The 26,806-nt window shown below is 41.4% G+C and overlaps 1 protein-coding gene across 2 annotated transcripts in view; it reads right to left on the bottom strand.

Moving 5' to 3' along the window:
* The window catches only part of LOC123767964 (Cyclin-dependent kinase 12), a 140,344-nt gene that overhangs the window by 77,457 nt on the left and 36,081 nt on the right, over nucleotides 1-26,806 (bottom strand). For both annotated transcript variants that reach the window (XM_069306520.1, XM_069306522.1), the window contains exon 2: nucleotides 20,884-22,593. In XM_069306520.1, the coding sequence (XP_069162621.1) occupies nucleotides 20,884-22,481 (1,598 nt within the window). In that variant the 5' untranslated portion in view covers nucleotides 22,482-22,593. The remainder of the gene's footprint in view (nucleotides 1-20,883; nucleotides 22,594-26,806) is intronic.

The raw sequence follows: 26,806 nt of genomic DNA, 5'->3' as shown, positions 1-26,806 counted from the left end.
CACAGTACTGTAACATCCCCTTGGTTGACATACAGCACAGTACTGTACCATCCCCTTGGTTGACATACAGCACAGTACTGTAACATCCCCTTGGTTGACATACAGCACAGTAACATCCCCTTTTTCATACCCATCCATCCATTAACATACTTCAATTGTCATTCCTTACTCTTCCCCTTTCTGGAGAATGTAAATTAAGCTTTCTTAATCTGTCATATATGGTGGGTTCCTAATTCCTAGGATTATGTCATCCTACTCGGTATACGTTGAAGGTCAATTTTTGTCCATTCAGAGGGACCAAAACTGAGCTATATAATCTAAACGGGGCATAACAATGGCTAGATAAAGCTGAACAATATCAATAGTGGGAGGGAAGTTACAGCCATCACAAGAGCTTACTGTTCACCTCTTGTTGTAGTGTAGTGCAGTGTAGTGTAGTGTAGTGTAGTGTAGTGTAGTGTAGTGCAGTGTAGTGTAGTGTAGTGTAGTGCAGTGTAGTGTAGTGTAGTGCAGTGTAGTGTAGTGTAGTGCAGTGTAGTGTAGTGTAGTGTAGTGCAGTGTAGTGTAGTGTAGTGCAGTGTAGTGTAGTGTAGTGCAGTGCAGTGTAGTGTAGTGCAGTGTTATTGTTCAGCATATATACACCAAGAAGCAGAATACCTCCTCAGTGTAGAGTAGTGTAGTGTAGTGTAGTGCAGTGTAGTGTAGTGTAGTGCAGTGTAGTGTAGTGCAGTGTAGTGTAGTGCAGTGCAGTGTAGTGTAGTGTAGTGTAGTGCAGTGTAGTGTAGTGTAGTGCAGTGTAGTGTAGTGCAGTGCAGTGTAGTGTAGTGCAGTGTAGTGTAGTGTAGTGTAGTGCAGTGCAGTGTAGTGTAGTGTAGTGCAGTGTAGTGTAGTGTAGTGCAGTGTAGTGTAGTGTAGTGCAGTGTAGTGTAGTGCAGTGTAGAGTAGTGTAGTGTAGTGTAGTGCAGTGTAGTGTAGAGTAGTGTAGTGTAGTGTTATTGTTCAGCATATATACACCAAGAAGCAGAATACCTCCTCAGTGTAGTGTAGTGTAGTGCAGTGTAGTGTAGTGCAGTGCAGTGTAGTGCAGTGCAGTGTAGTGCAGTGTAGTGCAGTGTAGTGTAGTGTAGAGTAGTGCAGTGTAGTGTAGAGTAGTGCAGTGTAGTGTAGTGTAGTGCAGTGTAGTGTAGTGCAGTGTAGTGTAGTGCAGTGTAGAGTAGTGTAGTGTAGTGCAGTGTAGTGTAGTGCAGTGTAGTGTAGTGCAGTGTAGTGCAGTGTAGTGTAGTGCAGTGTAGAGTAGAGTAGTGTAGTGTAGTGTAGTGCAGTGTAGTGTAGTGTAGTGCAGTGTAGTGTAGTGTAGTGCAGTGCAGTGTAGAGTAGTGTAGTGTAGTGTAGTGTAGTGCAGTGTAGTGTTATTGTTCAGCATATATACACCAAGAAGCAGAATACCTCCTCAGTGTAGTGTAGTGTAGTGTAGTGTAGTGCAGTGTAGTGCAGTGCAGTGCAGTGTAGTGCAGTGTAGTGTAGTGTAGTGCAGTGCAGTGTAGTGTAGTGCAGTGTAGTGTAGTGTAGTGTAGTGCAGTGTAGTGTAGTGCAGTGTTATTGTTCAGCATATATACACCAAGAAGCAGAATACCTCCTCAGTGTAGTGTAGTGCAGTGCAGTGTAGTGCAGTGTAGTGCAGTGTAGTGTAGTGTAGTGCAGTGTAGTGTAGTGTAGTGCAGTGTAGTGTAGTGTAGTGCAGTGTAGTGTAGTGCAGTGTAGTGCAGTGCAGTGCAGTGTTATTGTTCAGCATATATACACCAAGAAGCAGAATACCTCCTCAGTGTAGTGTAGTGCAGTGTAGTGCAGTGTTATTGTTCAGCATATATACACCAAGAAGCAGAATACCTCCTCAGTGTAGAGTAGTGTAGTGTAGTGTAGAGTAGTGTAGAGTAGTGTAGTGTAGTGTAGAGTAGTGTAGAGTAGTGTAGTGTAGTGTAGTGCAGTGTTATTGTTCAGCATATATACACCAAGAAGCAGAATACCTCCTCAGTGTAGAGTAGTGTAGTGTAGTGTAGTGTAGTGCAGTGTAGTGTTATTGTTCAGCATATATACACCAAGAAGCAGAATACCTCCTCAGTGTAGAGTAGTGTAGTGTAGTGTAGTGTAGTGCAGTGTAGTGTAGTGTAGTGCAGTGTAGTGTAGATTAGTGTAGAGTAGTGTAGAGTAGTGTAGAGTAGTGTAGTGTAGTGTAGTGTAGTGCAGTGTAGTGTAGTGTTATTGTTCAGCATATATACACCAAGAAGTAGAATACCTCCTCAGTGTAGAGTAGTGTAGTGTAGTGTAGTGCAGTGCAGTGTAGTGTAGTGTAGAGTAGTGTAGTGTAGTGTAGTGTAGTGCAGTGTAGTGTAGTGCAGTGTAGTGTAGTGTTATTGTTCAGCATATATACACCAAGAAGTAGAATACCTCCTCAGTGTAGAGTAGTGTAGTGTAGTGTAGTGCAGTGTAGTGCAGTGCAGTGTAGTGTAGTGTAGTGCAGTGTAGTGTAGTGTAGTGCAGTGTAGTGTTATTGTTCAGCATATATACACCAAGAAGTAGAATACCTCCTCAGTGTAGAGTAGTGTAGTGTAGTGTAGTGCAGTGTAGTGTAGTGTAGTGCAGTGCAGTGTAGTGCAGTGCAGTGTAGTGTAGTGTAGTGTAGTGTAGTGCAGTGTAGTGTAGTGTAGTGCAGTGCAGTGTAGTGCAGTGTAGTGTAGTGTAGTGTAGTGTAGTGTAGTGTAGTGTTATTGTTCAGCATATATACACCAAGAAGCAGAATACCTCCTCAGTGTAGTGTAGTGTAGTGTAGTGTAGAGTAGAGTAGTGTAGTGTAGTGTAGTGTAGTGTAGTGTAGTGTAGAGTAGAGTAGTGTAGTGTAGTGTAGTGCAGTGTTATTGTTCAGCATATATACACCAAGAAGTAGAATACCTCCTCAGTGTAGTGTAGTGTAGTGTTATTGTTCAGCATATATGCACCAAGAAGTAGAATACCTCCTCAGTGTAGAGTAGTGTAGTGTAGTGTAGTGTAGTGCAGTGTAGTGTAGTGCAGTGTAGTGTAGTGCAGTGTTATTGTTCAGCATATATACACCAAGAAGCAGAATACCTCCTCAGTGTAGTGTAGTGTAGTGCAGTGTTATTGTTCAGCATATATACACCAAGAAGCAGAATACCTCCTCAGTGTAGAGTAGTGTAGTGTAGTGCAGTGTTATTGTTCAGCATATATACACCAAGAAGCAGAATACCTCCTCAGTGTAGTGTAGTGTAGTGTAGTGTAGTGTAGTGCAGTGTAGTGTAGTGTAGTGCAGTGTAGTGCAGTGTTATTGTTCAGCATATATACACCAAGAAGCAGAATACCTCCTCAGTGTAGTGCAGTGTAGTGTAGTGTAGTGTAGTGCAGTGTTATTGTTCAGCATATATACACCAAGAAGCAGAATACCTCCTCAGTGTAGTGTAGTGTAGTGCAGTGTTATTGTTCAGCATATATACACCAAGAAGCAGAATACCTCCTCAGTGTAGAGTAGTGTAGTGCAGTGTTATTGTTCAGCATATATACACCAAGAAGCAGAATACCTCCTCAGTGTAGAGTAGTGTAGTGCAGTGTTATTGTTCAGCATATATACACCAAGAAGCAGAATACCTCCTCAGTGTAGTGTAGTGTAGTGTAGTGTAGTGTAGTGCAGTGTAGTGTAGTGTAGTGTAGTGTAGTGCAGTGTTATTGTTCAGCATATATACACCAAGAAGCAGAATACCTCCTCAGTGTAGTGTAGTGTAGTGTAGTGTAGTGTAGTGCAGTGTTATTGTTCAGCATATATACACCAAGAAGCAGAATACCTCCTCAGTGTAGTGTAGTGTAGTGTAGTGTAGTGTAGTGTAGTGCAGTGTAGTGTAGTGTAGTGCAGTGTAGTGTAGTGCAGTGTTATTGTTCAGCATATATACACCAAGAAGCAGAATACCTCCTCAGTGTAGTGTAGTGTAGTGCAGTGTTATTGTTCAGCATATATACACCAAGAAGCAGAATACCTCCTCAGTGTAGTGTAGTGTAGTGTAGTGCAGTGTAGTGTAGTGTAGTGCAGTGTTATTGTTCAGCATATATACACCAAGAAGCAGAATACCTCCTCAGTGTAGTGCAGTGTAGTGTAGTGTAGTGCAGTGCAGTGTAGTGTAGTGTAGTGTAGTGTAGTGCAGTGCAGTGCAGTGTAGTGTAGTGCAGTGCAGTGTAGTGTAGTGTAGTGCAGTGTTATTGTTCAGCATATATACACCAAGAAGCAGAATACCTCCTCAGTGTAGTGTAGTGCAGTGTAGTGTAGTGTAGTGCAGTGTTATTGTTCAGCATATATACACCAAGAAGCAGAATACCTCCTCAGTGTAGTGCAGTGTAGTGTAGTGTAGTGCAGTGCAGTGTAGTGTAGTGTAGTGCAGTGTAGTGTAGTGTAGTGTAGTGCAGTGTAGTGTAGTGTAGTGCAGTGCAGTGTAGTGTAGTGTAGTGCAGTGTAGTGTAGTGTAGTGCAGTGTTATTGTTCAGCATATATACACCAAGAAGCAGAATACCTCCTCAGTGTAGTGTAGTGTAGTGTAGTGCAGTGTTATTGTTCAGCATATATACACCAAGAAGCAGACTACCTCCTCAGTGTATGCATATTGCTAATGTTTCTAAATATGAATCCCAATGTCCTATTTGCCTTATTAGTTATATTTATGCACTGATATTTATGCTTTAAGATCCCTGCTAATCATTGTTAATCTTGATAATTGTTGCATTAGGATTGGGGCAATTCCAATATTTTCCAGTCGTCCATATCGAGTAACTATTATAAAAGTTCACTAACCAAAATTCCAGTAACCCAACCTTCGGGTTCTACACATCGTGCCTCGAGTGGACCCATGAACGTGCCCACCCTTCGGGTTCTACACATCGTGCCTCGAGTGGACCCATGAACGTGCCCACCCTTCGGGTTCTACACATCGTGCCTCGAGTGGACCCATGAACGTGCCCACCCTTCGGGTTCTACACATCGTGCCTCGAGTGGACCCATGAACGTGCCCACCCTTCGGGTTCTACACATCGTGCCTCGAGTGGACCCATGAACGTGCCCACCCTTCGGGTTCTACACACTGTGCCTCGAGTGGACCCATGAACGTGCCCACCTGTGTGCTGGGCCCACAAGTGATTTTACATAGAGCCACTCTGTTATTTAAGGATTTTCTTATTAAACTTTTTTCTTTAACACAAACTTCAATAATATTTTGCTATGTCTGGAGGCAGCAGCAATCAACATGGGAGGTGTTAAGAGGAAGCAAGTAGGTTACACCATCAAGGATAAGCTAAGAGTGATTGAACTTTGTGAAAATGGCCATTCTGCCACAAGTATTGTATTGTAATGGATTTGGAGATGGGTGCGAGTGCCAAATTTGATAAAAGGACACGTAAAGTTCAATACAGTATAAGAAAATTCACTTTTTGTAAACAGTGGTAGATGGTTGGAACAAGTTAGGTGAGAAGGTGGTGGAGGCCAAAACCGTCAGTAATTTCAAAGCATTATATGGCAGAGTGCTGGGAAGACGGGACACCACGAGCGTAGCTCTCATCCTGTAACTACACTTAGGTAAGTACACTTGGGTAATTACACTTAGGTAATTACAAAATACACAGCAACTAGTGAGAAGCCAGCACAGTTGGATGAGGCTGTCCAGCAGTCATGCAGACAGTAACTTGTTATTATCAATGTTGAAATATGTTAGTTGAAATATGTTATTATCAAGGTTTAAAAACTATATTATGAAGATCCTCCCCTAAACATGTAAATTTATGTTATAGTGTGGAAATACAAATTATGGTAATGGTACAATTTTTTTTTTTTACATTTCTTGTAAGAAATTCAGCTAATTCAAACGTTCCTGTGATTCGAAAGTGAGTCGACCCCATGTGATTATTAGTGAGCGTTAACAGTACTATCATTGCCGAGGCTCAGAATCTTACATATGTCAGCATTAAACTACATTTGAAAACCTCTCACCCATTTTAAAAGCCTGTTTTTGAACCTTTCAGAATTTATTTCTAATACTATTTGCAATTATCACTGTTCAGTCGTGTCTAAATTCTTTATACCTGAATACTCCTTATGGTAAATGACACAGATCCAAAAATAGAACTGCATGAAAGCCATTGTGAGGGGAGGTTATCTTGAGATGATTTAGGGGCTTAGCGTCCCCACAGCCCGGTCCTCAACCAGGCCTCCATTTTGTTACACACCCCCAGGAAGCAGCCCGTAGCAGCTGTCTAACTCCCAGGTACCTATTTACTGCTAGGTAACAAGGAGCATCAGGGTGAAAAACACATTTTGCCCATTTGTCTCCACCTCCACTGGGGATCGAACCCGTAATCTCAGGACCGCGAATCTGAAGCGCTGTCCATTCAGCTGTCAGGCGCCCTATTCTATGGGGGGGGGGGGTAAAATAGGCACCCAGGGAGCCTATTCTATGCTAACAAAATTCAGAACCGTGTTTAAATATTGTGTATGGATGAGAAGCATTAAAGAAAGTGTTCATGCAATTTTGAGACCTCATTTGGAATATGCAGGAGTGGTTTGTGCACTCAAGAAACAAACACATAAGGAAGGGTGCAAAGACGTGCTACTAAATGGCTCCTGGAAGTAATGAACATGAGCTATGAGGAGAGGCCGGAGGCATTAAACATGCCCAAGCTAGAAGATAGGAAGAAATAAGATGACATGATCACCATGTACAAAATAGTAACAGGAAACAACAAAACAAAGGCATTATTAACCCTGCAGCTTCAAGAACAAGAGGTCATAGATTCAAGCTATGAAAACAAAGGTGCAAAAAAATATATACAAGAAAATTATCTTTTGGTCAGTGTTAGATGTTTAGAACAAGTAAAGTGAGAACACAGGATGCCAAAACTGTCAGTAGTTTCAAAGCATCACATAATAAAGAGCAGTGGGGAGACAGAGCACCACGAGCATAGCCATCCGAGGGGGGCCTCGTAGCCTGGTGGATGGCGCGCAGGACTCGTAATTCTGTGGCGCGGGTTCGATTCCCGCACGAGGCAGAAACAAATGGGCAGAGTTTCTTTCACCCTATGCCCCTGTTACCTAGCAGTAAATAGGTACCTGGGAGTTAAGTCAGCTGTCACGGGCTGCTTCCTGGGGGTGGAGGCCTGGTCGAGGACCGGGCCGCGGGGACACTAAAGCCCCGAAATCATCTCAAGATAACCTCAAGATAAGAGATCACCCTGTATCTACACTTGGGTAATTATATACACACCAACTGCATCAACCTACAGTTCCAACATTATTATTGCCTAGTAGCTTTGTCGGGAGGTCTATGGTTAATAAAAGTGACATCAGAGGTCCACGGTTGTTCAACATCCTCCCAGCGAGCATAAGAAATATTGCCGGAACAACTCTGGACATCTTCAAGAGAAAATTAGATAGTTTTCTTCAAGAAGTGCCAGACCAACCGGGCTGTGGTGGATGTATGGGCCTGCGGGCCTCTCCAAGCAACAGCCTGGTGGACCAAACTCTCACAAGTCAAGCCTGGCCTCGGGCCGGGCTTGGGGAGTAGAACTCTCAGAACCCCATCAAGCAGGTGTATGGTTACTGTGGTGAGGGAAGGGTCAGAGTCAGTAGTCATGTTCACCTTTCATGAAGTCAGTGGCAATAAAATAACTAGCATTTCACCAAATCCAAAGAGTCTTATTATTTGTTCAAATACAGTACTACTGTATTCAGATACAGTATTAACATTCAAACATGTTATTATAAAGTTACCTTCTGGGGACAAACAAAATGTAACTTTACATGGCTCAATCATTCAGTTGGTGATGAACACTGTGTAGTGTTGATGGTTATAGTGATAATGGTCGTGTATAGTGAAAGTGGTTACAGCGATCACGAGTGATGATGATGATGATGAGTGTAAATGGTTAAAGTGCTAAGGCTTCTTTGTACTGTACTGTACTGTAGAGGGTTACAAGAGTGATGGTCATGTGTAGTGAAGTACTTACACAACAATGATGTGTCCAGTGAATATGTTACAGAGATAATACTGTGTAGTGATAAAGGACATGTGTAGTGTAGATGTGGCCTCTGTTCTCACCCCCCTCCCCTCTAGTAAATACTACACATGTACTGTACATGTTTCCTCTCATGACTAGTAAACACTACTTATTTCCTCTCGTAGATACTACATGTTCCTCTCGTAGATATCTTGGGGTTATCTTGAGATGATTTCGGGGCTTTTAGTGTCCCCGCGGCCCGGTCCTCGACCAGGCCTCCACCCCCAGGAAGCAGCCCGTGACAGCTGGCTAACACCCAGGTACCTATTTACTGCTAGGTAACAGGGGCATAGGGTGAAAGAAACTCTGCCCATTGTTTCTCGCCGGCGCCTGGGATCAAACCCAGGACCACAGGATCACAAGTCCCGTGTGCTGTCCGCTCGGCCGACCAACTACATACTCCATAGATACTACATGTTCCTCTCGCGGATACTACATGTTCCTCTCGCGGATACTACATGTTCCTCTCGCGGATACTACATGTTCCTCTCGCGGATACTACATGTTCCTCTCGCGGATACTACATGTTCCTCTCGCGGATACTACATGTTCCTCTCGCGGATACTACATGTTCCTCTCGCGGATACTACATGTTCCTCTCGCGGATACTACATGTTCCTCTCGCGGATACTACATGTTCCTCTCGCGGATACTACATGTTCCTCTCGCGGATACTACATGTTCCTCTCGCGGATACTACATGTTCCTCTCGCGGATACTACATGTTCCTCTCGCGGATACTACATGTTCCTCTCGCGGATACTACATGTTCCTCTCGTGAATACAGTACTTCATGTTCCTCTTGTGAATACTGCACACTACAGATTTTCTCCTCAATACTACATGCTTCCACTCATCAATACTACACATTTCTCCTCAATACTACATGCTTCCACTCATCAATACTACACATTTCTCCTCAATACTACATGCTTCCACTCATCAATACTACACATTTCTCCTCAATACTACATGCTTCCACTCATCAATACTACACATTTCTCCTCAATACTACATGCTTCCACTCATCAATACTACACATTTCTCCTCAATACTACATGCTTCCACTCATCAATACTACACATTTCTCCTCAATACTACATGCTTCCACTCATCAATACTACACATTTCTCCTCAATACTACATGCTTCCACTCATCAATACTACACATTTCTCCTCAATACTACATGCTTCCACTCATCAATACTACACATTTCTCCTCAATACTACATGCTTCCACTCATCAATACTACACATTTCTCCTCAATACTACATGCTTCCACTCATCAATACTACACATTTCTCCTCAATACTACATGCTTCCACTCATCAATACTACACATTTCTCCTCAATACTACATGCTTCCACTCATCAATACTACACATTTCTCCTCAATACTACATGCTTCCACTCATCAATACTACACATTTCTCCTCAATACTACATGCTTCCACTCATCAATACTACACATTTCTCCTCAATACTACATGCTTCCACTCATCAATACTACACATTTCTCCTCAATACTACATGCTTCCACTCATCAATACTACACATTTCTCCTCAATACTACATGCTTCCACTCATCAATACTACACATTTCTCCTCAATACTACATGCTTCCACTCATCAATACTACACATTTCTCCTCAATACTACATGCTTCCACTCATCAATACTACACATTTCTCCTCAATACTACATGCTTCCACTCATCAATACTACACATTTCTCCTCAATACTACATGCTTCCACTCATCAATACTACACATTTCTCCTCAATACTACATGCTTCCACTCATCAATACTACACATTTCTCCTCAATACTACATGCTTCCACTCATCAATACTACACATTTCTCCTCAATACTACATGCTTCCACTCATCAATACTACACATTTCTCCTCAATACTACATGCTTCCACTCATCAATACTACACATTTCTCCTCAATACTACATGCTTCCACTCATCAATACTACACATTTCTCCTCAATACTACATGCTTCCACTCATCAATACTACACATTTCTCCTCAATACTACATGCTTCCACTCATCAATACTACACATTTCTCCTCAATACTACATGCTTCCACTCATCAATACTACACATTTCTCCTCAATACTACATGCTTCCACTCATCAATACTACACATTTCTCCTCAATACTACATGCTTCCACTCATCAATACTACACATTTCTCCTCAATACTACATGCTTCCACTCATCAATACTACACATTTCTCCTCAATACTACATGCTTCCACTCATCAATACTACACATTTCTCCTCAATACTACATGCTTCCACTCATCAATACTACACATTTCTCCTCAATACTACATGCTTCCACTCATCAATACTACACATTTCTCCTCAATACTACATGCTTCCACTCATCAATACTACACATTTCTCCTCAATACTACATGCTTCCACTCATCAATACTACACATTTCTCCTCAATACTACATGCTTCCACTCATCAATACTACACATTTCTCCTCAATACTACATGCTTCCACTCATCAATACTACACATTTCTCCTCAATACTACATGCTTCCACTCATCAATACTACACATTTCTCCTCAATACTACATGCTTCCACTCATCAATACTACACATTTCTCCTCAATACTACATGCTTCCACTCATCAATACTACACATTTCTCCTCAATACTACATGCTTCCACTCATCAATACTACACATTTCTCCTCAATACTACATGCTTCCACTCATCAATACTACACATTTCTCCTCAATACTACATGCTTCCACTCATCAATACTACACATTTCTCCTCAATACTACATGCTTCCACTCATCAATACTACACATTTCTCCTCAATACTACATGCTTCCACTCATCAATACTACACATTTCTCCTCAATACTACATGCTTCCACTCATCAATACTACACATTTCTCCTCAATACTACATGCTTCCACTCATCAATACTACACATTTCTCCTCAATACTACATGCTTCCACTCATCAATACTACACATTTCTCCTCAATACTACATGCTTCCACTCATCAATACTACACATTTCTCCTCAATACTACATGCTTCCACTCATCAATACTACACATTTATCCTCAATACTACATGCTTCCACTCATCAATACTACACATTTCTCCTCAATACTACATGCTTCCACTCATCAATACTACACATTTCTCCTCAATACTACATGCTTCCACTCATCAATACTACACATTTCTCCTCAATACTACACCCTACACATTCCCTCTTGTACAGTGTTGATGCCTATCCATTCTTGAACACTTGCTAATCAACATACTTAAGAAATGCTTTGCATGGTTCACACATCAATGATACGAGGGGGAAAACCATTTTCTTTAGTTAACAAATGAATATTGTAATAGATTTGAACTTCCACTATCGAATCGAATCACACTATAGTCCTGAGGTACCTATAGGTTCAATCATTTTTGGAGGCTGGGTTGATTTGAGATTATCATTGTTCTTATGGGCATTTGTGAAAACAATACAGTAGTGTATTTTCTATATATTAAAGAGACATGAATAAAAATGTAATAGTCTTACATGGTACACAATTATGATTAAAAAAAATCCTCGTTTTATCGAATATTAAATCTATAACATACATTGATACACAGCTTCGTGTACCTTTATGGAAATTTCATCCTTGAACATATAATTTAGTTAGTTTAGGAATTGTTTTAATAAAACGAGCAAATATCTAAAAGCATATTCCTTGAAGGAATTAAACAAGTTAGCCCTTAACCACTGCACGGCACCAAACGACAAATGCCATTTTGAGAGTTGTCCATTTTTTTTTTTAATTGGGCTATTTTTTAATGTTTTCATCACTTTTAAAATGAAAATAGTTGAATTTGAAACATTTTGACATTAACTTTACCTGAACATATATAAAAGCAAAAATATGTTCTTAACAATTGCACTATGAAGATTTTGCCAAAAACAGGTGCAGTGCAGAGGTTAAATACCTCAAATATCAGCTTTGAAGCCATGCCCTGGCTGCTAAAAATAAAACAATGCATGCAAGCTTCCAACCCTCCAAGTACACAAGGTTAAGCACAGGTTAATACACAAGCAAGCTTTGTGCACTGCGTCTCCAATCTGCCACATCAAATCAATTTTCACAACAAATAATTTGGGTCAAAAGATGGCCCCAAAGTTAAGACTGTTTTTGGTGAGTAAAGCCGTGAAGGTGGACGAGTTGTGGCAACCTGCAGACCAGCACAGAGGAACGACACGGTTATTAGCGTCGACCCTTCCAGCAACCTTGTCACAACTTGCAAGAGCACATAAGTATCAACTTATGCACTTGGTGAAGAAGTTATTACTCTAGCACATTGTTAGTACCCACAACCACATGAGGAGGAGAAGGTAGGCTAGTTAGTGCATATTAATCACACCTTAATGCTAAAAGTTAGTTATCTAGTAACCTAACAAGCAGAACTAAGATACCCAGCATATAATCAAGCACCCAAACTTGCATACATTTTGGCAAAACTTCTAAAGCATTAAACAAAAATGTAGTCAAACTAAGCCATGAAGAATGGGAACAAAATTCCAACCGCACGAAGGCAAGGAAAAAGGGCATCCCAGAGCAAACACACACAGTGTCATCTTGAGGTTATCTTGAGAGGATTTCGGGGCTTAGTGTCCCCATGGCCCAGTCCTCGACCAGGCCTCTACCCCCAGGAAGCAGCCCGTGACAGCTGACTAACTCCCAGATACCTATTTACTGCTAGGTAACAGGGGCATCAGAGTGAAAGAAACTCTGCCCATTGTTTCTCGCCAGCACCCGGGATCGAACCTGGAACCACAGGATCACGCGTCAAGTGTTCTGTCCGAGACGATTGGCACATGAACACTGGTGCTCGTCTAGGTGTGCTCGCAGGGGTTGAGTTCTGGCTCTTTAGTCCTGCCTGGTGCAACTGGTGCAATAACAAAGGTGCTACAATGCTAATAAGATGCTGTATTGTGTACTATACGGGCAAAATGGTGAGTTCGGGGAGTATGACGAGGTGCTGTAATAAGTTCATGGAGTATGATGAGGTGCTGTAATAAGTTCAGGGAGTATAATGAGGTGCTGTAATAAGTTCAGGGGAGTATGATGAGGTGCTGTAATAAGTTCAGGGAGTATAATGAGGTGCTGTAATAAGTTCAGGGAGTATAATGAGGTGCTATAATAAGTTCAGGGGAGTATGATGAGGTGCTGTAATAAGTTCATGGAGTATGATGAGGTGCTATAATAAGTTCAGGGGAGTATAATGAGGTGCTGTAATAAGTTCAGGGAGTATAATGAGGTGCTGTAATAAGCTCAGGGAGTATAATGAGGTGATGTAATGAGTTCAGGGAGCATACTGTAATGAGCAAGATGTTGTACTAAGCACAGAGGTATGATGAGTGCCGGCTGAACATTATAATAATGTACAGTAATCTGTACATTAGTAGACAAGAATGAGGAACTCACCCCCCCCCCCCCCCTCTCCAATTTTCAGAACAAGTTGACCTTTAAATGCCAAGATATAAAGTCACAAATGCAGAGAGACCTTTAAACAACAGAAATTTCAACATGCATAATTCAAAATGATCGTTGATAAATAAATAAGGAAGGGGAAGTGCTATTATTCTGGGCCGTAACATCGCATCACAGTACTGTACTCGCAACACAGGCCCATTTTTAATTAATGTTCCTTATTAGACATGGAATTACAGAGAAGGGCTGATCCAAGGTCATTACCATTCCTTGTGTGAAGCAATTTACTGCATCGTTAAGAGCCTAAGAGAAGTTCCGGATCAGCCGGGCTGTGGTGGGTGTGTGGGCCTGCGGGCCGCTCCAAGCAACAGCCTGGTGGACCAAGCTCTCACAAGTCAAGCCTGGCCTCGGGCCGGGCTTGGGGAGTAGAACAACTCCCAGAACCCCATCAACCAGGTATATGTGTGCCTGCGGGCCGCTCCAAGCAACAGCCTGGTGGACCAAACTCTCACAAGTCAAGCCTGGCCTCGGGCCGGGCTTGGGCAGTAGAACAACTCCCAGAACCCCATCAACCAGGTATCAACCAGCCTTCGATATGCCTTACAGAGTACAGTACTGTAATTCAAAACTGGTGCTCAAGATTTAACTTGTATTGTTCCGAAAAATGAAAACCAAAAGTTATCCCGGAGTGTCGGGTCACTTTAAAACAATCGTTTATTCATATAAGCATAAAATTTTGATTATGAAAAGAATAAATAAATATACCTGACAGTTATAGGTAAATATATTGTGGGGCATTTGCTCTGGTTGATTTATCCTTTGGTTAAAGGGACTATATAAGTATTTAGACCTGAAATTCAGCCATCCCCAGGCTATGGGAAATTACCACGACTAGCAAAAATTATATGGTGAAACACTAAGATACGTATCCACCATCTGACATAAAAACTGGACTTGAGGAAGTATCGACTAAATTTAAACGTGTATCTCAAACCTTTTCCAAGATGGGAACCATACACGTGTGCATAACCCACAGTAATATTAGACGAGATTACGTGTACCAAAAGGCTGCTATCAGACTTAAACATATTAGGTTCATCGAGGTAGCCGGTAACAGAATTATAATTCACCCATAAATATAATAACCTTTCCACAGGTTGCGTAGATTGGTCATGGTTGCCTTAGTACCCACGAACTAACAAGGTTCTGACCAATACCAGTAGCCACTACACCATCATATAATTGACATATTTACTAGCTGAATTTCAAAGCTAGATAATTTGCATCTGGTGAAGATTATGAGACTGGAAGAGTATGGTGAGCAGAGCCAAGTACAAGCACTCTTACCTTCTTCAACTCAGGATAAATCACCTCAAGCAAAATCTACACATAAATAAAAAAAACATTATTAACTATAGAACTACTATTTTAAATGTGTTGAATAGACACAAAGTGATAAAAGATACAGAGAAACACCTATGAGTGTACAGTATTATTACTGTGTGAGGACTTTATTAAAACAAGATACAGTAAAACCGCTGTATGTGAAAAGTTTAAAATAATGTATACTCTTGGTGTTTCATACAGTATTTATTGTATTTAAGTTTGCAGTTGTTGATGGCAGCCTGCCTGCCCATCAACCAGTGTCCAATCTTGGTACAAGTTTCACCTGGTGGAGAAGATCAGTAATAAGAGAATAAGGCTAAGTATGAGAGTGAGTACAAGCTCCAACAGGAACAAGTGCACCGTGAAGACATCAGCAATATGAATGATGTTTACACAATAGGCTAATACTACCCAAAGAATTCAATGAACCGAGGAAAGGCGACAAAACACAACCTTGTGGAACACTACTGGTAATGGAGACCCTACATCATCAATGATACATCTATCAGATACAAAGCTAGAAATAAGTGAAAATGGAGAACAGAGAAAGTCAAAGGATGAAAAGTTAGGCAAACAAATTTTTCAGTCATACATACATTTGTCAAATGGTGTTGAAATGCCTCAGGCTACTGTCCAAAATATAATGTAATCAAAGTGACCTAGACCACACCATTAACAAAATATAAGATCATAAGCAGAACAAGTTACAAAACCCACCCTAGTCAAGAATAGTAGTGCTTCTCTAGGTATCAGAAAATCTTTCCATTGAGGATACAAACATTCTGACTAACTCACATGATGTCAATAATCAACTTTTCAAAATCCGAGATAGGCACACCATCTGGACCATATACTTTCTTGATAATTATATCTCGTACTGTTTCGGGCAACGTGCTTAAAATCCCCTGGAGATGACTTCACACAGCCCAAGTTGTTTATAAGTTGTAACATATCTTCTGTTACATAACCCATTCCTAGATGGCTCTGGTGATCATCTACCATGTTGGAAGAAACTCTTGAGTGCCCTAATCTACATTCTGAGAATTAGCAAATAGATGCACACCATATCTGACACATCATCTTCCAACCAGTGACTACGCAGCATGACCATGTTATGGACCACCGACACCATACAAAATTGAAAGGACTTAGCAGGAGCTGTAAGATCTGATATATATTACAAGTTGTCAACATGAATATTATCTATTATACTGTAGAATGATAATGTACTCTAACACCGCACGAATAGACGTGTGGAGTGAGGATCAGGCACGAAGCCGAGCTAACGACGTGGCCATATCCGATTTTGATGAAAACGGGTCCCAGTCTAGTGTTGTTCATATGGAGAACGATCTTTAATGCTACATTGGAGCAAATTTGTTTGTTTGTGGTGATGGTGGAAGCAACAGTAGTGAAGCAGATACAAGAGAGCTTGTTTCCACCTGGTTGATGTCATGATGATGTTTCCACCTGGCACTAAGTACCCTACCACCTAGCCATTTATTCCTGGAACACAAATTACCTCTCCTAGCCCCAACATTTTTATCATATTTCTTGTTAAAGTCATGGATGGAGTTGGCTTCAACAACCTCTTCCTTCAATGCATTCCACTTTCCTACCACCCGAAACAGGGAACAAGAACTTCCTTACATCTCTTCGGCTCGTTTGCATAGCCAGCTTCCACCGAAATCCCTTTGTCCTAAGTTAAATAGGGTTCCTTTATCCACTTAATCTATTCCCCTTAAGATTTTGTACATAGTTATCATATCCCATCTGTATCCTCTCTCCTTTAAGGATGTGAGGCCCCAGGCCAAACTTGGGGTTCTAAACTCCTGGCACTCTCCCAGGTAATCTTCAGGTAAACTTGTCAGCATAGCTAAGGTCTCTCAATTCTTGTACTAATCTAGTTGAAACCTGTTAACTTTCTTAAGTTTCTGTTTATGCTTCACAAGGTATGAGTTCCATGCTGGAGCTGCATACTCAAGTAATGGTCTCACACAGGCATTATGATGAACTTGAAAGGCTCCTTGTTCAGATTCTTAAAAGACAATCTTATGTTTGCTAAAGTATGTTGACCAGACCACACACTAGAAATTGAAGGGACGACGACGTTTCGGTCTGTCCTGGACCATTCTCAAATCGATTTCCCTTCAATTTCTAGTGTGTGGTCTGGTCAACATACTTCAGCCACGTTATTGTGACTCATCGCCTGCATGTTTGCTAACTTGCCAAATGCTGCTGATGTTATCCTGCTTGCATAAGCTTCTGGTGCTAGTGATGGGATTATGTCTACTCCCATGTATTTTTTCTTACTGTTTCTTGAAATTGCCTTCCCCCCTTATGGAATAGTCAAATACAGGTCTCCTATCCCCCCTTACCCATTTTCATACTTTGTACTTCTTTGGATTGAATTCCAGCAGCCATTTATCTACCCACTTCTGAAGTTCTTTAAAGTCTCCTTGAGTTAAATAATGAGTTAAAATTAAATTAAAAGTTAAAGTTAAACTCATTAAACGAGTTAAAATTAAAATCATTAAAATGAGTTAAATTATACCACATGTATTTCAAGAAAGAATGCAGAAAGGTTAGTTAAGAAGGTTAGGAAAGATCATTAAGAGTAAAACAAAGCAGAGGCAAAAGGTCAGCATATTCCTCCAACAGTTTAGATAGCAAAAATCACCAACACTTGCAAAAGCCAATTTAGGATTTGTGAACAAATTGTCCAGCATGTCAAAACTAATAAGGTCACTATGACAGGGGTTTACACTATAGCCAGCAGTAACTGTGACAAAGTTTATGCAAGTGAAACATCCCCAATCTTAAAGATGAACGGAAACATCCCCAATCTTAAAGATGAACGGAAACATCCCCAATCTTAAAGATGAACGGAAACATCCCCAATCTTAAAGGTGAACGATGTTACGAACATTAGAATATACTGTACAGCAACCTGTCCTCTTAATTAAAAACAACGTCGCTTTTGGCCGTTGGTCCATATGGCCGAAAGTGGACGTAATTTGAAAATGAAAAAAAAAAATGAAAATAAATTTGGGATTTTTTTCAACAGTTAGTTAAAGGTCCTCTGATCGGTTAGGTGGGCAGGAAATTCTCATAAAGTTTCAAGACATTATGAAAAACGTTAGTCAAGTTTCCACTCCTAACCTTTCAGAGTACGCTGGACGACTCAAACAGAAAACTGGACAGTATGTCACTTTCGTGAGCCGATTTAATTTCAAATTCGTCCACTTTCGGCCATAGCGCGCATACGAGCCAAAAGCAACGTTATTTCTAAGAGGACGGGTTGTGTACAGTACATGTTAACACCAACAATGCTTGCACTATACGCAGGAAACTGGAGCAGCACTCAATGAACATTTCTCAATTTAAAAAAAGTAAGACATTAACCTACAGGCTGCAGATATTGTCAATAATTGATTCACAGGGTAATGCAGTTATCATCAAATGAAGATTTAAACAATTATTGCCTGGGTTTTGCACGTATGATGCAAATATGGATATAATGGATCTATGTGGATGCAATGGAGTTTGAATTGATCCTTGAAATAAATTCTGCTACCATTTTATGGTACAAATGCAGTTATGAACGCAGTCCTTGTTATATGACAGCTTAAACAATTATTGTCTGTGTTTTACATGTATGATGCAAATATGGATATGAAAGCTCTCTGTGGATGTAAATATAGAAAAACCAGTGATAAAACCACCAGTGAAACAACGGAGGATAAAACAGGAAGTGTCAGTAAGGTCCAGCACCAGGTGTTGACAAGTACCAGACGCAGCCTTGCAGAGCGCCTCCTCCCAGTGAAGCAATAAATATTCACTTATTTTGTGTGTTCTTTCATTTTGCATACAAATTAATAATTCTGTAATGAAAAATTATTTGGTGGAATTTGTTTAATTTTTTGTGCATAAGCGGGTATGACCATTTCTCCATAGCCACTGGCTAAGGGTTAAAAAAGACAGCGTTTAAAACCTATCATCAAACATTACAAAAACATTCAATGTCTGTCAAGTGAGGTCAGCTGTGTATAAACGTAACGCCTCGCCCACCAGCCCCGGTTCAGGTCACACATACACCACTGCTCTGGCTGTATTCAGAAACCTTCCTGATGTTAAGGAGAAAATATATGCACCAATCTGGTAACAAATTAAGACCAAAAAGAAAACACAAGAATATGTAACCGACTTTCAAATCGGTGATAATGAAAGCAGCAGTGATAGTCACAGTGACAGGAGCACACTAGTTGAGAGGTGGGCCGAACGAGCAGAGCTCAACCCCCGGCAAGCACAACTAGGTAAATACACTAACAGGTCTTGCCATGAAATACTGTACCTGCTAACTCCACAAGACAGTTAGGTGTGACTGAAAATACAGTACTGGGCAACAAAACAACTGACTACCATAATACAATCAACATCCATTGATGCTCAACACAAGTTATTAAGAGTATTGACAGTGACAAGTGGGAACCCCCCTACCAGTACCACAATACTTCAGTATTCCCAGTGACAGTCACCTTACAGAGAACATTGTAAATAGTAAATGAAGTATGCCAAGAATATTGGTGCTACAATCAAAATACAAACACAATGGAATGTTAAATGCAATTACCAGGTAAGGTATGTAAGGATAAAGCACCAAGCTGTTACGACTATATAACGATTTGGGGATAGGACATAGGAAAAAAAAATGGTGCCCAATCACACGAACAGTTGGGATTTGAACGCTGGCCTGCAAGAAGCAAAACTCATTCTACCGTCCAGTCTCAGTGATTCGTCAAAAATGCCATCACCAGTCAGCACGTCGACTTACCCACCACCAAATACGACAGTGTTCAACACTATAACCTATGTCGTGAAATGGAAAACATTTTACGTCCACCTCTCACATTACCAAAGCACCACAAACCACAGAAAAAAATTCCAGATGGTTATAATGTTATTAATGACTACTTTGTACATGAAGACAGGAAGTGGTATACTATAGCTGTACTGTATACAGTATATATAAACAGAAGCAATAGTACATTTTCCTGAGGCTCCATTCAATGAAGACAATGTACAATATTGAGATTTAAAAGAACCGTCGAACTGACCCGAGATGGCATTTGAGTTTAATTTGCCACAACCACAGTAACATCTACCAACTGTTAACAGTCTACCAGTCTAACATCTTTGGCAGAAAATGATTAGATCACCAGGAGGAAAAAGTAAAGTAGCTCTTCACAATTCTAAAAAACAATTTGAACATTTATTCTGAAATTGGTAGAATGTGCCTACATATAACAATTTACAATGTACAGTAATATTAAACATAAGTTTTAATCTAAATATCATTGTGAAATGAGACTTAAACATCAAATGGACACACTTAAGTCTTCTTAGAGTCACTGACTACATCCTTGAAATTATTACAACTATCCAGAAAAATAAATCAACAGTACCAGCAAGTAACAGTCACATGACACTAAATGTCTTAACGGCAATAAAACGCCTATACCTATACTTGTCGACGATTCAGAGGTACAACGTCCCCCCAGTGATAGATAATATTTATCTATCTTTCAAGTAAAGCAGACTGTTAGGTTAATCTAAGAAAGCCCCTATCATTCCCATTTCAAAACCACATAAAACAGATGAATCCATACACATCAAAAACCTTGCTTATGCCAGACGATGGAAAGAATGGTCCATCAGAGATATCCCACAGTTAATTGACAATGGACCATTCATCAGTTATTGCTATGGGCCTAATCTTGAAGTTTCCTGCACAATAATGAAATGCAGAAAATACTGAAAAGTCCGATTGAAAGTCAGTCTAAGAGAAGATTCCACGTACATAAAACATACGGAATAAAACAATTACTGACCTTGGCGACTGTCCCCTGCTCCTACTGCGACTCCTACTGACACTCCGGCTTCTACTTCTGCTTCTTCGACCATGTGAATGATATTCTCTTTCTCTCTCTTTCTTCTTTTTCTTTTTTTCTTCTTTACGTGAGGTTGATGCTGCTGCATAATATCTACTACTGGTATGAGGTGGAGTTTCTGGGCTACCCCGTATCTCAATGTACTGAATTGGGCTTCGAGAGCGAGACCTCTTTCTAGCATACAATGGGGGAGGGGTATGCGCACGATGAGAAACTGCCCGTCTAGGAGAGTTTCTGGATGGTGGAGTCATGTTTCCACGTCTCTGACTTGGAAGAGGAGGCGTAGATGGCCTGCGTGGGCTTATGTGGTGTGCCCGGGTAGAACGTTCATAGTTCTTACTAGTTGTTGATGGCTGAGGCGGCGGCGGGGTCATGTGTCGAGCAACACGATGGCGGGTTGGGCTAGGTGTGTGAGGCGATCTGGGTGGTGGTGATCTGTGTGTGGGAGTTCGCTCACGGGATCTGTGTGATGAGTGAGGTGGCGTGCTTCTCCGCAGCTCATTACCACGGGTGTGATTTGCTTCAGGAGGGGGTTGAGGACTAACTATAATTTCTTCATTGGAACTAAGAGGACTGGGCTCTTCACCACGATTTCTTACCCTAGTTGGTGCAACAGGTGCTCTTGAATCATGACTAGGGATAATTCTTGGAACACTTTTAATAATGATGGCTTCAGAAATGTCATCATCGGAACTAACTACACTGCCATCCACAACCGCTCCATCAAATTCTGGACTACCACTTCTAGATTTGTGCTTACTTTTCTTTTTCTTTTTCTTATGCAGTACTGGGCTGTGTGACCTCTCAGATCTTTTCCGTTTCTTTTCTTTTCTTTTCTTGTCTTTTTTGTGCTCCTTTTTTCTGGATCGAGAATGGTCTCTCTCCGATTCAGATGGAGTGCGTGAATGGTGGTATGGTTCTCTAGAGCGATAGTATTCTCCTCGCGTTTCTAAAGAACGGCGATCTGGGGACATGACCACTGGATAAGGTACAAGTGGGCGGGAAATGTGTGGAGTGTGGTGTGAAGCTGCAGGAGACGCTTCAACTTCTCCGTCACTGTGAAGAGGCTCGCGAGGAGGCCTAGGGGGTGTGCGTGGGACGTAAGAAGGACTCCTACTAAGATTTGCACTATATGATGCTGGACTAGGACGAGGGCTGAGTCTAGGTGCACGAGCTGGAGAACGAGGCCGCTGTCGATTTACACAAGGGCTTATGACGGGGCTGTGGCTGGGACTATCCGTAATCTCGCCCGCCTCCGGCTCCGAGAACGCTTCCGAACTGACGTCGGAATACTCGACCAGTGCTCGAGGCTCCCTGACCTGCTGAGGGTCTGCTGGGGAGCCCCGAGGCGCTCCCTTGCGGTGTCCCGCCTTGTCTTGTTCTGGCGGGTTTTGGCTCTTAGACCTCTTCACTGCTGGAGACTGTGTGGCAGTGCTGTGGCTCGGCTGTTGGTCATGGTTTTGGTCTTCTTCCTGGTTGGCGTCATCGAGAGAAGAGAAGCTCTCATCAGACTCTATAGTCTCATGGATGCTCGGCATGTCCCTGGTCAACGGCACCAAGCGCCACACAAGCACAAGCCCATGACTTCACCACAACCCACCTCCAGCACCACCACCACAACCTTACACCTGCATCTCTATCTTCAACTATCTGAAAAACAAATATAAATAATATTTAAAAAACTATTTCAAAGTAAAATGTTAAGGGAATACAAATGTCATTTTATTATGACCACAAAATACATAAGGAAATCATATAAAAATTCTACTAAGACACTCTTTACATGCATTATGAACTGGAGTTTAACTGTGCCTCTGAACCATTCGTAATTCCTCTCAATTGAAAGTTATACGAACATTAACTATATCAGCCATAATATGGCTGATACAGATCAATCCTTCTTTTCTGTTATTTCATTCAAGCTTTTTCATCATTGGTCATATACCCCTAAACCCCAGAGCACAATTGACCTAACATTGAAAGATAAACATGGTTAGTTTAACCCTTCAACCGAGTGTCACAATCAGGGATGTGATCACCATTATTCCTTAACCCTTAAACTGCGCATGGCATATACATATACAATCGGAGTAACATGTCCCACCATGCACATGGCATACATATACGACATAGGGTGCTGGGCACGATTCAAATGGCCCACTGTGTAAAGGGATCACCCATAACGTAGCCAGGGGGCGATTGTAAACAGATGCCATCTTGAAAAAAAATCTAGTGCAGGCCTCCTTGTCTCACAGGCCTTAGTTACCAACCACACATAATGGCGAGCGCATCACGACCCAGCGTGGGGTTGTGATGTGCGATGCTTCACTCAGCGCACCGCGCATCATTTACCAAAGACAAAATTACTAGTGAATTGTTCAACGACCTTGATGAACCTGATATTGATGACTCAGATGTAGATGAGGACTATACACAGCCTGAGGATATTGAAACAACGGATAGTGAGAGTGAACAAGTTGGTGCCACGAGGGTGAGAATGCCAAGAGTGTCACCAGTTACTACTCATCACCACTCAACACCACTTTGCACCCAAGCACATAGTTCATGTGTTACACTGCAAGTGTTACGGTTATCTCCTGCATAGCAGTAGATTCTGCCTGTTCCTTACAACTTTAATATCTGCATGCTCCAAAATCAAGGTTCAAAATCAAGAGACACCAACAATGTGCCAAAACGTATTGTCCAGTCTCTCCCCCCCCCCCCCGCCCAATCTTCCACGAGCCGCACACCTGCCGTCTCGTAGCTCCCCAAACAAATTATCATGACTGTCGTTATACTACTGGTTCCTCGTCAAGACTCCGATTCGCGCCAGTGTGACATCACCACCTGTATATACTGTATATCCAGGCCAGCAGCTCAGTCAGGCAGAAACCATCTGGTGCTCCAACCTCGCCTGTATCTGCCCTTACATTGACGTTCCAACGAACTGGTGACGGTTGGCATTCAGAGCACATTGTATAAGTCATATTTCACCTTTTGTCAGTAACGTAACTTCACTTGTATACATTTTTCTTTTGACTGTTTTAGCCAAGTGATCAAGGGATTTTTTTTTGTCTTTAATTATTCACTATTAATTTTTATTTGTAGGAGTAAATTGTAATTGAATTTTATCATTAAATATTATAAAGTATTTATTTTCTTGATACCTGGTTCATGAGGTTCTGGGAGTTGTTCTACTCCCCAAGCCTGGCCCGAGGCCAGGCTTGACTTGTGAAAGTTTGGTCCACAAGGCTGTTGCTTGGAGTGGCCCGCAGGCCCACATACCCACCACAGCCCAGTTGGTCCGGCACTCCTTGGAGGAAACAACCTAGTTTCCTCTTGAAAATGTCCACAATTGTTCCGGCAATATTTCTTATGCTCGCTGGGAGGACGTTGAACAACCGTGGACCTCTGATGTTTATAGTGTTCTCTGATGGTGCCTATGGCACTCCTTTTCTTCACTGGTTCTATTCTGCATTTCTTTCCATATCGTTCACTCCAGTACATTGTTATTTTACTGTGTAGACTTGGTACTTGGCCCTCCAATATTTTCCACGTGTATATTATTTTATCTCTCTCACGTCTTCTTTCTAGCGAGTACATTTGGTGGGCTTTGAGACGATCCCAATAATTAAGGTGCTTTATCCCGTCTATGCGTGCCGTATATGTTCTTTGTGTTCCCTCTATTTCAGCAATCTCTCCTGGGGGGAGTGAGTACTGAGCAGTACTCAAGATGGGACAACACAAGTGACTTGAAGAGTACAACCATTGTGATGGGATCCCTGGATTTGAAAGTTCTCGTAATCCATCCGATCATTTTTCTGGCTGACGCAATATTTGCTTGGTTATGCTCCCTAAACGTTAGGGCGTCAGACATCATTATTCCCAAATCCTTTACATGCTGTTTTCCTGCTATGGGCATATTTGATTGTGTTTTGTACCCTGTATTATGTTTAAGGTCCTCATTTTTACCGTACCTGAGTACAGTACCTGGAATTTATCACTGTTAAACATCATGTTATTTTCTGATGCCCAGTCAAAAAATTTATTAATATTAGCTTGAAGTTTTTCAATGTCCTCAGCTGAGGTAATTTTCATACTGATTTTTGTGTCATCTGCAAAGGATGATACGAAACTGTAACTTGTATTTTTGTCTATATCTGATATGAGAATAAGGAAAAGCAGTGGTGCAAGGACTGTACCCTGAGGTACCGAGCTTTTAACTGTGCTTGGACTCAATTTTATATGGTTGACTGTTATTTGCCGAGTCCTGTTTGACAGAAAACTGAGTATCCAGCGTCCTACTTTACCGGTTATTCCCACTGACTTCATTTTGTGTGCTATCACACCATGGTCACCTTTATCAAAAGCCTTTGCGAAGTCCGTGTATATCACATCAGCAGTCTGTTTTTCTTCTAATGCCTCAGTGACTGTTGTAGTGATCAAGTAGCTGTGAGAGGCACGATCTTCCCGCTCGAAATCCATGTTGGCCTGGGTTCTAAAGGTCATTGGTCTCCATGAAATTGGTGACCTGACTCCTAACCACTCTCTCAAATACTTTTATGATGTGCGATGGTAGTGCAACTGGTCTATAATTCTTTGCCAATGCTTTGCTCCCTCATTGGTGTAGAGGGGCTATGTCTGCTACTTTAAGTGCATCTGGTATCTCCCCCCGTGTCCAAGCTCTTCCTCCACACTATACCGAGTGCCTGTGCTACTGGCACTTTGCATTTCTTTATAAATATTGAATTCCATGAATCTGGATCCAGGGCCGAGTGCATGGGCATGTTTTCAATTTCTCTTTCAAAATCTAGTACGCTCGTGTTGATATCAGTTATATTTACAGGGGTTTGGATATCCCGCATAAAGAAATTGTCTGGATCTTCACTTTCATATTGTTTATTGGAGTACTAAACATGTCCTCATACTGTTTTTTTAGGACTTCTCTAATTTCTTTGTCATCCTCTGTGTATGAACCTTCACTTGTACGAATAAGTCCAATACTGGCAGTGGTTTTTGGTTTTGATTTCGCATATGTGAAGAAGTATTTGGGATTTTTCTTTATTTCCTGAATTGCTTTCTGTTCTAACTGCCTTTCTTCAGTTTGATATGAGTGTTTCAATTTCCACTCGATTTCTTCAATCTCCCTATTTAAATTATTCCTTCTTTGACGGGAAATTTGTGTCTGCATAAGCATTTCCGCTATTTTTTTCCTTCTTTTATAGTGTCGTCTGCGTTCTCTTTCTACGTTGGATCTCTTTCTGGCTTTCCTCAAAGGAACATGTTTCAGACAGACTTAATACGCTTCCGAAGTCAGTTTCCTATTCCTTCTGTAGGACTTGTATCACTTAGAACAGTTTCCCATGGAATGTTTGTAAGTTCCCTTTTTATTTTTCCACAGATTCCTCGCCATGGTGTAGCTGTTGCCTCTCAGAAGACAGCAGATTTATTTGTGTGTAGTGATGGGGAAGATTTTGTTCCAGAAACTCCCACCTTTGTCAAGAAAGATGTGGGGGATAACAGATCTTTTCCCTGATACTGTACAGGTGACGAAATGAGTAAAATGGACTTTTTCACTGCATATTTTCATGAGCCGCTCATGAAACATTGTTCACGAAACAAACAGGCTTATCTCATTGAAGGTGAGGATGTACTGTATCGGAATTTTCACGATTACAGCATTGGAAAGAGATGACTGGGTGAACTGTATGTGTTTTTTGCCACAAGCCTGACCTTGGGCCGGGCTTGGGGAGTAGAAGACCTCCCAGAACCCCATCAACCAGGTATCAACCAAGTATGTTGATGAAACATTGTGTGAAACACATAATATTTCATTATTGGAGCAAAGACAACACTGTTCCAA

The sequence above is a fragment of the Procambarus clarkii genome, chromosome 58 (genome assembly GCF_040958095.1).
Source record: "Procambarus clarkii isolate CNS0578487 chromosome 58, FALCON_Pclarkii_2.0, whole genome shotgun sequence".
Classification (NCBI taxonomy): domain Eukaryota; kingdom Metazoa; phylum Arthropoda; class Malacostraca; order Decapoda; family Cambaridae; genus Procambarus; species Procambarus clarkii.
This window is presented reverse-complemented; position numbering and strand designations above follow the sequence as displayed.